Source organism: Macrobrachium rosenbergii, chromosome 17, assembly GCF_040412425.1.
Source record: "Macrobrachium rosenbergii isolate ZJJX-2024 chromosome 17, ASM4041242v1, whole genome shotgun sequence".
In the NCBI taxonomy this organism is placed as follows: Eukaryota; Metazoa; Arthropoda; class Malacostraca; order Decapoda; family Palaemonidae; genus Macrobrachium; species Macrobrachium rosenbergii.
This window is the reverse complement of record NC_089757.1, coordinates 29457623-29473176: the sequence shown is the minus strand read 5'-3', so window position 1 is coordinate 29473176 and position 15554 is coordinate 29457623. Positions and strand designations below refer to the sequence as shown.

The following is a 15554-nucleotide window of genomic DNA, read 5'->3' as shown; positions in this document are numbered from 1 at the left end:
TCTTCTTTAAAATGATATCAGAATGAGTATTGCTGTTTTGGAATGTATGTTTATAAATTAAGCTTTGTAAAATATGGCTTCCAAAGTAAGATTGAGCTAGACCTAACAAGCATTGAAATATATTCATGTATTAAAATCAGGAATCATCCCTTTAAAAAGGGTAACAGTGAAAATAACATGCATGAAATATTTTCTGAGGAAGACTACCTTTGAAGTTTAAAACACTCCAGGAATTAAAAGTAACATCTTTAACAACTAATCTGGAAAGATAATACAGTAGTTTTCATTTCCTTTCCAACTAAGAAAATTTGTTTAGAAATCTTTTAGTAACATAGGTATTTTTTAATTCATTTCAGGTTCTTTCAGCTATTGCTGCATCATCACATGAGGCTTCATGTTTGTCACCTGTTCCAGTTAAGGGATTGTCGCCATTCATGTCTTCTATTACTACTAATTTCCCACTACCGCCAGCCTCTCCAGCTCAGTTTAATCTTGGTGTTCCAGCATCTGCCATTTCTGGTGTTGAAAGTCATCAACACCAGGGTTCTGTACATACCTCATCATTTCTTAAATTTCCTTCAATAGGCTCTCCTCCTAGGACACCAAATTTAGATGATCCACTTGAGCAATTAAGAGTTAAATATGAGTGTATATCACCTCTCCCTGACATTCGTCGAGAAAGCCAAAATGAATTTGAGTTTCCTCCAACCCTACCTGTGCCAAGTGAGTTTGCTGATTTGTCCAGGAAGAATAGCGTTCAGGAATATAGTAGAAAAAACAGTGTGCAGGAAAGCAGTAGAAAAAACAGTATGCAGGAGAAAGATTACGGAGAGGGGGCATGTATTGCCATTGAAGATATTGAAGTTCGAATTCAGTCATCCACAGATAATCTTATGGAAGTTGGAGGTGATGAAGAACCATATGCATTTGAAGAAAAATCAATATCAGAAATAAGAGACTCTCTGGCAAGTTCTTTGAATAATTCTATTGATATTGACGAGGATATGGAAGAGCCAAAGGAAGAAGAGAGGGAGGTTGAAGGTGGTGATGAAGAGGAAGCAGAGATAGAAGAGGAGGATAAAGAAAAAACTGAAACAGGTGATAGTGACGAAACAGATGACACTGTTAGAGAAACTCAGAGAACAGGAAATAAAGAGGGAGGTAATTTTGAAGATACTACTCCTGAAGGGGATGCAAGTGTAGCAGAAGAGACATCTGTGAATAGCATGTCAGATCAAGATGCCAAGGAAAAAAAACAGGAATCTCCAGAGTGGCCATCACCAACCAGAGAAAGGCCTCATGGTGAAGAAGTGGAATTTGAAGAAATTAGAACACCTACTGTTCCTTTAGCTGAGGAGGAACATTTGGAAAATTTTGATGATGAAGGAGAGGAAATGGTCCCCCCTACCTCAGAACGTTACGTAGAAGGTGCAGAAGCTGGTACAGATGATGAAGTTGACGAGAAAGGTGAGGACGGTTAGTTCTTTATGATGTTCTTTTACTTTGAATAATGTTTCTGAAATATCATTAATTTTAATGCCTCTTGCATTCATTATCATAGTCTTAAACACATTGTTTTGCCCACTGAATAGTGTTCTCATCCTTTTTATATATATATATATACTGTATATATATATGCTTGTTTCATAAGGTGACTATTGCTATCTCCAAGATTTTGACATTTTTGAAATTACGAAATATGTTTTATCTGTCATTACTGTACATGCTCTTTGTTCTAAAATGCATTGATGAGGTAAGTTAATCAAGAACTGTCATTATTAAGGAAATGTAGTCTTGAGAATTAGGAGGCAAATTTGGTACTTCCTTGAGTATCCTTTTCCCCCACACCTCTGATAGACAGAGGAGTTGCTATTGAATAAACCCCATTCACTGCTATTGACCTGTCACCTACGAAGTTCCAGCCTGTAGCATTACTAGAAAGAGTATTCAGCATCATAAATAAACTCTTATGAAGAAGTGCATGTGTAAGCTAGTTTACTCTTTAATTCGTGGAGTACTACTACTATATTTTGTAAATGTGTCAGCTGCTTTTAATCTAGCACTCTTGACATAGGTACTGTATAGCTTTGTTTGACTAAGTATGAAGTAATGCCGAATTAATGATTGACGTATCTTTTGGCTACTGGCATGTTAGTTCTTACACGTAGTTTTAGCTGTGTTAAAGAAGTATTTCTGTATGTAATAGTAGGATTTGAGAATTACCGTCTCTGAACACCTGTTGTTATATAACTAATGGTGTAAGTTATTCGACTTATTTAGCAGTGTCCCCTTGCACAGTGGTTCATAGGATTATAGCACTTTGTTGGTTTTCATCGCAAGTATCCACAAAAAAAGTCTCTGGGAAAGCAGATAAAGAAAATCCAGATACCAAGTGCTGTTGTGTGTTATGTGCACATCTTCAGGGTCAAAGTAAAATAAACAATTAAACTTTACTTTCTTAAGGTAACAGTTTTATATGTAATTGAAGAAGAGATAGTAGTCAATTTTTAGTCGAAATTGTAAATGAATAGCATTTAATTTAAGAAAAAACTATTATTGTTAACCCTTAAACGCCTACTGGACGTATCATACGTCGACTAAAATTGTCTGTTGGGTGTCAAGTGGACGTACCGTATGTCGACTACAAAAAATTTCAACCTTTGGTCAACTTTGACTCGACCGAAATGGTCGAAAAATGCAATTGTAAGCTAAAACTCTTACATTCTAGTAATATTCAATCATGTATCTTCATTTTGCAACAAATTGGAAGTCTCTAGCACAATATTTCGATTTATGGTGAATTTTTGATAAAAAACTTTTTCCTTACGCCTGCGCGGTAACTCGGCCGAAAATTTCAGACATTCTTTTGTCATTTTGTCGTCATTTTTGCACTGTTTTATATTAGCCGTTACATAAAGTTTTATATATGAAAATGTGCGCAGTTTCATGTAAAATACAGCAAAATACAACCGATGGTTGTAGCTTTTATCAGTTTGGAAATATTTTCATATAAACCAGGATAACTGCCAAAATTTCAACCTTCGGTCTACATTGACTCGACCGAAATGGTCAAAAAACGCAATTGTAAGCTAAAACTCTTACATTCAAGTAATAGTCAATCATTTACCTTCATTTTGCAACAAATTGGAAGTCTCTAGCACAATATTTCGATTTATGGTGAATTTTTGAAAACTTTTTCCTGACGTCCGCGCAGAAATTCTTTAAATCACACGTTGTCGTAATGTTTGCACCGTTTTATATTAGTCGTTACATAAAGTTTTATATATGGAAATGTGCGCAATTTCATGTAGAATACAACAGAAAATAACTCATGGTTGTAGCTTTATCAGTTTTGAAATATTTTCATATAAATCACGATAACTGCCAAAATTTCAACCTTCGGTCAACTTTAACTAACTCGACGAAATGGTCAAAAAACGCAATTATAAGCTAAAACTCTTACATTCTAGTAATATTCAATCATGTACCTTCATTTTGCAACAAACTGGAAGCCTCTAGCACAATATTTCGATTTGTGGTGAATTTCTGAAAAAAATTTTTTCCTTACATCTGCTACGGGTAACTCGGCGAACATCTCAGAAATTCTTTCGTCAGGTGTCATAATGTTTGCATCGTTTACATTGGTCATTACATAAACTTTTATATATGAAAATGTGTGCAATTTCATGTAAAATACAACAACAAATAGCTCATGGTTGTAGCTTTATCAGTTTTGAAATATTTTCACATAAATCACGATAACTGCCAAAATTTCAACCTTCAGTTAACTTTAACTCGACCGAAATGGTAAAAAACGCAATTGTAGCTAAAACTCTTACATTCTAGTAATATTCAATCATTTACCTTCATTTTGCAATAAATTGGAAGTCTCTAGCACAATATTTCAATTTATGGTGAATTTTTGAAAAAACATTTTCCTTACGCCGCTTAGTAACTTGGCGAACATCTCAGAAATTCTTTTCGTCAAGTTGTCGTAATATTTGCACCGTTTTATATTAGTCGTTACATAAAGTTTTATATATGAAAATGTGTGCAATTTCATGTACAATACAACAGAAAATAACTCATGGTTGTAGCTTTTATCAGTTTGAAATATATTCATATAAATCACGATAAATAGAAAAAATTAGACTTTCAGTCAACTTTAACTCGACCGAAATGGTCGAAAACTGTAATTAAGTTAAAACACTTACAGTCTGGTAATATTTAATCAATTAGCTTCATTTTTCAACAAACGGGAAGTCTCTAGCACAATATTTCGATTTATGGTGAATTTTTGAAAAAAACATTTTTTCACGTCCGCGCATTACGAATTCATGCATCATTTTGTGATAATATTTTCTCTGTGTTGCTTTGATCATTTTACAATTTGTTATATACCAAAATCATCGCAATTTAGTGTACAATACAAAGAAAAAAAAAACCCGTTTCTAACCGTTTTGCTCACAGCGCGATTTGTATAAAATTATATATGAAAATTTTTTTTTGCGCTGTCATATATTTCAATATTTATATATGATAATGATATTTTTTTTTCATTTCTGATGGTTGCATACTAAACTTCAGGCAATGACAAAAAAGGGAGCCAAAAATGAACTGTTAATCTCAAAAACTAAGCGTGCTGTGATTTTTTGAAAAAAACTTTTTTTCCACTTCGGCGCTAGCTCCCGAACGCCGCTGGCATATGGGGGACGTTTTTGTAAATAGAGGCTCGGCGTTTAAGGGTTAAGGTCTGGTTTTTGGCCAATACAGTACAATGTCCTAGTTCATTAAGAGTCAAACTTTTTTTTTTTAATGTTTACCTTCATTGCCCATAATTTCCATTGTGCAGTGATGTTAACTAACAGAGATTCAGAAACTACAGGTCTATGATAGATGAAAATTTTATTTCATGAAATAATGTGATAAAGTTTCAAGTCTGATCATTACTCTGAAAATTAATATTTTTATGTTATTGATATTGTTTGGAAATACAAAGTAAACCTCACCTAACTGTATATGAGGAGAATGTGGAACATTTTTGTAATACTTTGCTCTCTTGTTTCCTTAGCAATAGTGTATGTACTTCCAGTAATGATTTGAAATTAGCACTAATGCTAATACTAATAATTGAGTTACTTGTAGACACCTTTAGTATTCAATTATATTTAATACTAATTTTTATGTTCCTCATTTTTTAACCAAATAGTAATGTGTACAAAATGCATGAGAGCACTTGCTACCCGTTTTTCCAGTGATTTTATTTGCATAAAATATGTATACTGTATATATAACCTGGTCATTGCTTTAAGAGGTTGTGTAAAATGGGAATAACAAGCCTGTTGTTAAATTCAGTAACAGCATTCACTTTAAGAATGTTCAATTTCAACTAGTAATGTATAGGATAACTTTTTTAAAGCAAAATTTCTGTAACACATGGTGATGAGTACCCTCACATTTCTCTTAAAACCTGTATCCAGGCTAGGGCAGATGCACTTATCAATTTTAATACTGTTGGGTGTAAGTTATATCCAAGGCATAGTGAATTTGATGTTAAATATTTGTGGCCCAAAATTTGTGCGTAAGTGACAAAAATTATGAAATTTATGTACAGTGATGTTTTGATTATGATAAGGATATTAATCACAACAAATATGACTGGGCATTCCTTTAAACATGTAAATATTAGTATTTTAGATAATTAATAATTAATATAAGTTCATAAATTGATTCTCTGAATATCCCAAAACTTCATAGTCAAGATTCAGTGTCAGTTTTCTCTTTGAAAAATATATACTCACCACCTTAAAATTACGTTCAGATACCCTCAAGTATTAGAATAAAGTGGTACCTCCTTCATATAATTTACCTTTCATGTATACCATACCGAATTTTCAGATATATAATGAAATCAGTAAATTGCGTTAGTAAAGATATGTATATGTACCGTATATCATATAATTTTTGTCCCATATACACGTAACTTTAATTTTACAAATATTAAGCCACAAATATTTTTTGGTACCACATTCATTATCCCTTCAAAAAACTAACTCAGATATACTTGGGTATCATTATTGATAAGTGCATCTGCCCAGCCAGGATGACACAACTGTATTCAGAAATGGCCCAGTCCTGGGCACATAAGCTATTGTAAATGGGAGTTGTGATAAAGTACCGTAAATGCTTTTAAGATAAAGTAGGATTTCATAATTCTAAATAAGTACAGTAATTGTATAGGTACGTGTTTCATTAATGTAAGTTTATGAGATATTAAGTTTAATACTGTACAGTATATACTTTTAACAGTGTTGTATAGGTAGTAGGCACAAATGATCTTTGCTGTTGTCATGCCAGCATTACACAAACCAATCAGTCTGTCAGTCAAATATTTTTCTGTATTGTTAATGGATTATTGATAGAGATACACATCATTCATGTAGTGCCAGGCAATTATTTGGAAATTTCTTTGGAATTTTCTTGATATTAGTACTTGAAGATATTTCAAATTGGGTAAGATAGTTATGTCAGAAAAACATGAAAATGGTGTAATTGTGAATACTGTGGCTCCAAATTAGATGCTGGCATTGACTTTGGAGCTGTTTTTCATAATTTTGGACACTTTGATTTCTCACCAAGTTGGTCATCTATTTTATTGTAATTCAAAAAGATAAAATTTTATTTAAAATTAAATTTTGAGTGCACACAAGCTTAGAATTTGAGTGTTGTTTTTGTTGAGTTTTGAGATTTAAGATTAGATTTCTTTATTATTAGAGGACCAGAACTTACCTTCTTTTACCTTCTTTTGGGTATCAACACACGCAATGGTAGTTCAAATGAAATGGAAGATATTTTGGAAGAGAATGCCATTATCAGTGCTCAAGATTGGTTGCACTGAGATGTGGGAATTGTTTTCCTTAACAGAAAAAATAATTAGCACTAGTTGTCAGCTGTTTGATTGGATATTTACTGTTATATAAGAATTTTGCCGTTTCATTCAAGTGGACCAGGAAATGCTGAAATTGATCATTGGAACTGTAATAATATGCTAGGAATATAGGAAATAGTTCTATGCTATTTATGAGTTGGGTATACGTGAATTACTGATGGCTTTTTAATAACGCTAAAATTTTTATCGAGACTTCTGAAAGTACTGTAAATATTATTCGCTGAAAAAATGCAATGTAAGCATCAGTGACACGAGAGCTGTTGTGATGCCACTATTTAGAATAATCCATGAGTTCAAGCATCAAGATAGATGTCAGAAGGTTTGTTTGCTAGAAAATGCGAGAAAAGATATATAAAATAGCCACATTAACCTGAAGGAATGACACAACATGAAAACAGTTTGAAATGTTAAGGATTTTGTTGATAATGTCTCATAGGGCTGAATGGTTTATCAAATAAAAATATGTCTTGCATGAGAGCATTTAGATTCAGATAATGCTAAGAGAAAGTTGTGCGAGTACTTAAAAAACTACTAAATGTATGGGATATAACAGAAGTTATTGCAGAGGGTAAATAAGTTTAAGATGCATAGAGGTGTGAAATAGACTGACCATGAAAATAATGAAGAATGGGGCAGAGGAGAATGTGTTTTGAAGTTTTCACTGACATGGTATAAACTTTTTAAAGAGAGAGAAAACTGTATGTTGGATCTTTTACACATTGTTTTATTATGTACTCTTATCCTTCTGATTAATCCCTATTTGGGGTTTCTGTTTTTAATGAGTCTTTTCTAGGTGCTTTTAACATTTATTGAATGGTTCAGCTTATAATTTAGTTTGGAAGATGTTTTATTCATGAATCTCCTTCCTGGTTCCAACCCTCCCTATTTATCTGGGCATGGGTTAATTACATGATTATTATAATAAGAAAAGTTGCCCACGGGCAGGCTACAAGAAATCTGGGAATGTGAGAACTAGAGGCATAAACTTAGATCATCACTTTATGCAGGTTGAATAGTGGACTGTGGGATTAGTCTCCATTGGTTTATGAAAAGTCAGGGTATTTTAGGAGTATCTCCGAGAGGTGTCATGAGAAATAAACAAGAAAATTTTTTGTGAATTCATGGATCTGGACATGGCAGATGGCCGAGTTCCAAAGGGAGTTATTTATTGGTATTTGAAAAAAAGCAGACAATTTCTGAATGATCTTAATGATTAAGAAATAGAATTTGCATAAAAAGACAGTGAGAACATTATACTGTGATAATACTATACGCGTAATTGGTTTCATGTACTATACTAGTTAGTTTACATTAGGTAACGTGTAGAGACCATACATATTTATTGAAAGTTGTGGTTGAAACTGGCAATGGCACAGCCAGATGGACATGCGGGTAAGAAAAAGCATATTAAGTCGAGTGACCCTCCTTCTACAGCCTTCAGTCATGTAACTCCTGCACTGTTTTGGTTGGAGCAGCCCCAAAATAGCATTCTGCAGCATTTGATATTTGTAAGATTTTGAAGCTGTTTTTCTCATTTATAGTACGTGTCATTGCTGTTATGGCACATGACTCATTTCATATCACTTTACCCTATACTTACCTTTTTTGTTAGGTGGATTACTTTTTACCCTATTTTACTCTCTTTAATCTCATACAGTGGTTCTTTTCCAGGTGTTTTAGAAATTACCCTCTATTTCTTTCTGATTTTTCTGGATTTTTTATCACCTTAATATACTCTTTGTTATCTACCCCACAAGCTGAATTAAAATACATAACTTGTGCGTGGCATGGCGACATAAGCCACAAGTCCATTGGTGGAGGTATCATTGCCCAGTGGGTGTGGTTAGGGTGTCACCAAGGGAAGTTGCACATGTGACCACTTGTCTTGGGTTCGTTCACCCATCTCTGGAGTAAGGTAGAATGTTTGCGAGGTTGGGGGTAACAGAATTGCAATGGAGTGGTTGGTTAGACAGTCTTGAATGGGTCTTCATGAAGAACGGGCTGGGACTTCAGCATTAGTTTGTGCCTATCTTTGCAGGTTGTTCCTTGCTCTGTCAAACTTTGGTTGTGCAAGCCACTCTAAGTTTTCTGTTTGGGTAAACCCAAGAGTTCAGCTGTGTCCTTGTTGGTCGTTGCAGGTCATGGAGTCTTGAAGTGTAGGTTTTTGATTTAAGCTTTTTATGTGAGTAGCTGTGCATCTCATTGCCTTTGAGTATCTGTTTCTCTTGCCACCATGAACTTTTAGAGGTATGGATTAAAGATTTAATAGCTCCATGTACAGTGACTTGATAATAGTTTTTTTTAAATTTCTTATTAATACTGGAGTGTAAATGGAAAAATTTCTAGAATGAAAATCATGGGTGAAATGAAGTTATGTATTGACTGGTTTTTATATAAAATTAACCACTGGTTAGGTGTAAAAGAACTTTTCTGGAGAGGTTTTCATATAATTAGGTCAAGTTTGTAGCATATAGCACATAATTACTGTAATCACTATGGTTAAATAGGTACAGTTCAGTATAATGATACCAGATATTAATAGTAAGGGAGGAAACATATTCTTAGATAGCTCACTTCATTTATTTTGTCCCATTTCTTGTACAATTTTCAGCTACAAGACGCATCTCTACTGGTTCAACTTTTAAGAGTCCGGGTACTGACATCTCCAATTTGAGTGTCACTTCATCTACTTCAGGGAGAGAAAAGAGCAAAGGTGGAGATAGTGCAGCCCAAGGACCATCCAGCCGAAAGAATGGAAGGGGTTCTGCAGGTGGCCGATCTTCTCGGAGACACCTTCCCATCATCAACCCTCTGGTGTCTCTCCCCATGTGGCCAAGTATGTCTAGTTATCATATGTAATGAGAGCTATTTTTCAAATACATCTATCTTGAATATAAAACAAAGTATTTACTGTATATATCAAAACTGCTATACAAGCAAGGTGTATCTTACAATTTTAGTTGCCATATGAAAATTGGGTGCCATTGACTTGCTTGGACAGCCTGGAAAGATTTCCAAACTTGATCATTTAGAGTAAGTAAAGGTCTTTGAAAGAAAAGATTGAAGAAAGTAAATTATTAGATTTGAGTTGTAGGGGTAGCATAGATGCAGTAATGAGCAGAGTAAAAGAAACCATGAGGGTTGAGCTGAAGAGGAAAAGAAGACTAGTACATTTTTCATTCTCATTGAAAATTTTCATAATAGCATGTTAAGCATTCACAAACTTTATTGAATGTCCAGTTGCAGAAGGGTCTTGTCATAAAAAAATTGTTCTAAAATTTTTAGTCCATTGCCTATATTTGACAACATAACAAATGCAGTTGAATGTCTTGAATGCATGCAGTTGTTATTTCCATGAAAAGAAACATTTTTATCACTTGGTTTGACTCAAATGACATCATAAACATTAGATGACAAATCTGGAGAGAGAGATGTACCTGAGAGTCAAGAACTTTTACTTAGCTTGGTTAAACCACCAAAAAATGGTAAAGTGTTGGTTAAATTACTCTTTATAACATCAGTATAAAAAACTAATGTTCCAAGTGATATCAAGCTAAAATTGAAAACTAAAAAGCTATGAAATTGATAATAGTTTCTGAGTGGCATGTATGACTTGATTTTCCAGATGACTGTGAGAGTGAACCATATGATTTTCAGTCATTTAGGGCTGACGTTGTGTGCGCATACAAATATACATTACATGTAATTTGTCTAATTTACAGACATAGCAGCGGGCGTAGCTGCTGGTGGATTAATCAGTAAAGTTCTTTTGGCAAATGCGGATGCTTTATGTGCTGCTGCATCCCCATTAATGGACCTGGATGATTCTTGTTTGTATGTATGCCAGATTATTTTTTTTTAAATGTAATGCTGTTGTATATGTATTATTTTTATGAGCTTTGTAACCCCATAGAGGGGTGGTGCTGTCAGTGCACCTGATGTGGTGTACTGTAGGCATTACTTAGGTTCTGTGCAGCGTCTCTTCGGCACCTAGCTGCGAAACCCTTACATTCCTTTTTCTATACCTCCGTTCGTATTCTCTCTTCCATCTTACTTTCCAACCTCTCCTAACAATTGTTCATAGTGTAACTGCAAGGTTTTTCTCCTGTTTCTCCTTTAAAACCTCTTTACTTTCAATTTCCCTTTCTGTGCTGAATGACCTAATAGGTCCCAGTGCTTGGTCTGTGGCCTAAATTTTGTATTCCATTCCTGGATGAGCTTTAAGCACCATTTTTATTAACTGTAAATATCTGTTATGTGGTTTTATTATTACTGTATATGTAATAAATATCTGTTATGTGGTTTTATTATTACTGTATATGTAATTTAAGTATCATGTGGGCATTGTTATGTTTAATTACTTTATGATGGTAACAAAGCTAAAGTGTAAACATTTTTGTTTTGTTTGTTATAAGTTTTATATGGACAGGTTTTATTTAAGTTGGAACTAAGCATGAGAGTCAGTGCATTACCTTTAAAGTAGTATTGTGTTTTGGATGCTTGTGGTTAATGAACAGAAAGTCTTATAGATTAGCTAAGAAAACAAGACAAGAATATTTAACTGCACCAGTAGTTTTTAGTCAGTTGTTTTAGATAGTACTTTAGAATTAGCATAATTTAATATTTACTTATGTGTAGTTATTTAATATAAAATTTCAACTTGCTTTTGGTATCTAATATTGAGATGTTTTAGTTGAAATATTTTGTAATGCTACAGCAAATTCATGAAAAGTATCTATGGGTATTGAAATTTATTTTAAAGAATATGCTTCAATTATACATTCGGTAATAGATGCTCACAGTATATTGGTTCATGTATTAAGAGCAAGAAATTAGGAGAACAATAACACAGTTGGCCATACTGTACTTAATTTTACCTAAAAGATTTTTATACAATCCCATGAATCACATATCAAATGCAATACAACTGGGTGTTTAGGTAGCAGAGTGGACACAATGTAGAGAACTGGAATTTCTTTGTTGCTTTTACTTGTTATTAGAGATTTGAAGTTCTCTTAGGAATATGTTTATAGTGTTTTGTGATCTTTAGCTTTGATCATAGGCTGTTTCTAATATTTTAAATGTTATTCATAAATCATAATGAGTTTGTCTGAGAATTATTATTCTTTCCTATGAACATAAAAAATGTTATATACCTTTACAGTATATTTGGGGGAGGAGAAGTTTCATTGTATTGCACTCAGTTACTGCCTTGACTTGCTTATGGATAGGAATAAACTGAAAAACTTGACCTTTTGAATGTTATTTAAAATGTTTTCAATTATTTTAAATATTTCTCCTGCTTCAGAGATGGTTATGAAGAAAGATGTACCATGAACAACTACTTTGGAATAGGAATCGATGCTAAGATTACCTTAGACTTTCACAACAAGAGAGAAGAACACCCAGAGAAATGTCGTTCTAGAACAAAAAACTTCATGTGGTATGGTGTCTTGGCTTCCAAGGAATGGCTATGTGTAAGTTCATTTAGTTCTTACCAAGCAGAAATTTTAAAAATTTCCTTATTGTTTCTCTGGGAGTAAATTATCTACCTTGAACATATTTTCTTAAAGCAGTGCTTTTGACACTGTTGTTATTATTTTATAGTAACTCCTATAAGGAGGTATTATTTACATTTAGACACTCTAGACAGTGCTGAAATGATACTGTATATTTACTGTAGACAAAAGAAAGCCTATAACATAGTGTTTTATTGATTTAGATATACAGTATATAAATAGTTTCTTTTTGTCTAAAATCTTCTCATTAAAAATTGAAGTAAGACAGCTTGTTAATATGCCTTAATAAACATCTTTTTTAGGCCAAAACAAAATGATGTAAGAAATCACTAGCATACATGCTAAAATTTTTTTGTGTGTATGTAGATGTATTCATTGCTGTGGGAACCTTGTCGTTCACCATGACAAGAGTATGCATGAGTTGTTTCAAAACTAATTTTTTTTTTTCTCTTTTTCTACTTCAACAGAAAACATACAAAAATCTTGATCAACGAGTGCAGTTAGAATGCGATGGTGAAAGAATCCCCTTGCCATCACTTCAAGGCATTGTTGTACTTAATATTCCCAGGTAAGAGATTTATTTTGCCATTTTATATGCTTTCTTGTTGTGTTTTGTTAATCAACTTTATTAACATTAGAGGAGAGTTGACTCATAAAGCTTTTATACATACAAGCTAAAACCCTGTTACTTAAACTTTTGTCTTAAATCCCAGATGAATGGACATACTTGCATGATGAGCTGTTTGAACAAATGAAGTGGTGATTGAATGTATTCTCCCTTTGAGAAGTTATGTATTTTAGCTCCAATAAAGTCTTTCCATTAATTTTTTTTTATTATACTGTATACTCAATTAGTTTGACCTGACCACTGAGTCAAAATACTTTCAGTAGGGATGGCCTGCTTTCATTTTAGCAGTGCATGTAGTATATATGTGTAATGACTGTTATTGCCTGAATTAGAGGAATTTATTTCTGATGATAGAAATTAATTTCTTGGTATAATGTGGTTCGGATTCCGCAATAAGCCGTAGGTCCCGTTGCTAGGTAACCAGTTGGTTCTTAGCCACGTAAAATAAGTCTAATCCTTCGGGCCAGCCCTAGGAGAGCTGTCAATCAGCTCAGTGGTATGGTTAAACTAAGATATACTTTTTTTTTATTGCCTGTTTTCCAGAATTTCTCAACTATCACATTCATTAAATCGTAGTCAGTGTATGCTTCCATACTATCATGATGACTATTTGTATACTTCTTTATTATCATGGTGACCATGAGTAATTAATGAATAGCCTACATAATTCAATCCCTAAATGTACAGACTGTGGAATAACACTAATAGTTAAACATTCTTCATGTGTGAATGTCCAGAATATAATCAACAGCAATTATCAAGTTTTTGAAACATTAATTAAAGAAATTTTGTGAATCACCATTTACTCAATTATAGAATTTTTAAAAAGCTGTAATTTAATAATTAAAATCTAAACATTATCATTAATAAAGACATCCTTGAGGTCAGCCCTGTGAGAGCTGAGGTAATTAGCTCATAGGTAGTTAAATTAGATAATCATGATATTGAATGAGGATTATGAACTCTGCCATAAAATGTGCTGTATGACTGGTAATTGATGTAGTAACTATCATACATTAGTTTGCTGTTCATGAAATATATTTCTCTCTCTCTCTCTCTCTCTCTCTCTCTCTCTCTCTCTCTCTCTCTCTCTCTCTCTCTCTCTCTCTCTCTCTCTCTCTCTCTCTCTCTATATATATATTTATATACTGTACTGTGCATTCACTCATATAATAAATGTGAATTATGGAGATTGTGAGAGTTTTTCTTGGGGTCATGTAGCAAGTAAGTGTCGCTTAGAAACATCAGCTGCAATGACCTGATGCCATTGTTGGCAAATACCTGTAGCTGATTCAGTTGTCCCTGAGAAATTGCCAAGATCAGGAGCGCTGGTCTCCCATGAATTTAAAAATCCTCAAATAACTCAATCCCCCCAGACCTTAAGTCCCAATACTGTACATTCAGTTATTTGCCAAATTGTAGATTTTAAAGTAAAAATTCTATGAATGTATTATTAGTACCCAACTGACAACACAAAAATTCATTTAAAAATTCAGTTAAAAATTAATTTCAGCTTCATGGGTGGAACAAATTTTTGGGGCGGCACAAAAGAAGACGACTGTTTCCTGGCTCCTAGTTTCGATGATAAAATTTTAGAAGTCGTTGCAGTGTTTGGGTCTGCACAGATGGCTGCCTCTCGCATCATCAACCTACAACATCACAGAATTGCTCAGTGTTCTAGTATCAAAATAACAATTTTAGGGGAAGCAGGTAATTGTATTTCTTTTGAAGCATATTTTGTGTTTATTTTTAACTTGAGTTTCTTACTAGATACTGTTATTGAAGATATTGAAATGAAATTCTGAATATTTTACTGTTTAATGCTGTAATTTTAGTTTGATAATTTGTAGTATCTAATTTAGTAAAGTAATTTAACATGTATTTATATTAGCTCTCAGGTTTTACAGTATCTTATAAATATGTTTGCACTAGGTCTCAGATATTATTGTATCAGGAGAAAGGAGGACAACTTTTTTCCAAGCTTTTCATTACACACAGGGACAACCTAATTGTTTTGCTTATGCTCATGCATATATATTAAGCTCCCAACCAAGGTTTCTTATGGCATGCTCCCTTGTGGTCCGAATGCTTCCTTGTATTTGATTAGGACCTCTCTTTCCCTTCATCTTCTGTCTGTCTTCATCATATTGAAGCCTGTAGGGAAGAAAGTTAACAGATTTATCCTGCTATCTGTAGTACTGATATACAGGCAGTCATAACCCGAAATATCGTCAAAAATCGTCTGGGTGTCTTGAAAATGATGTAACCTGCATTTTTATTGAGTTTTTCATAAAAAAAACTCCAAATTTTTACCATTCTGCCGTTTGGAGCCATATTTCTTCCGTTGGATTGGTTTCATAACCCCGGAACATGCATTGTAACCTGGGAAATCATTTTTAATGAATATGTTTGAAGAGTGTCGTAAGCTCGGAACATAGTAAGCCGAGCCTGTCGTAAC

General features: G+C 33.6%; 1 protein-coding gene across 1 annotated transcript in view; it reads left to right on the top strand.

Moving 5' to 3' along the window:
• LOC136847832 (diacylglycerol kinase delta) overlaps window positions 1–15554 on the top strand; it is a 54796-nt gene that overhangs the window by 23439 nt on the left and 15803 nt on the right. The window contains 6 exon segments of the mRNA XM_067119778.1: window positions 357–1467; window positions 9561–9785; window positions 10672–10783; window positions 12258–12426; window positions 12936–13036; window positions 14610–14806. Of these exon segments, the coding sequence (XP_066975879.1) occupies window positions 357–1467; window positions 9561–9785; window positions 10672–10783; window positions 12258–12426; window positions 12936–13036; window positions 14610–14806 (1915 nt within the window).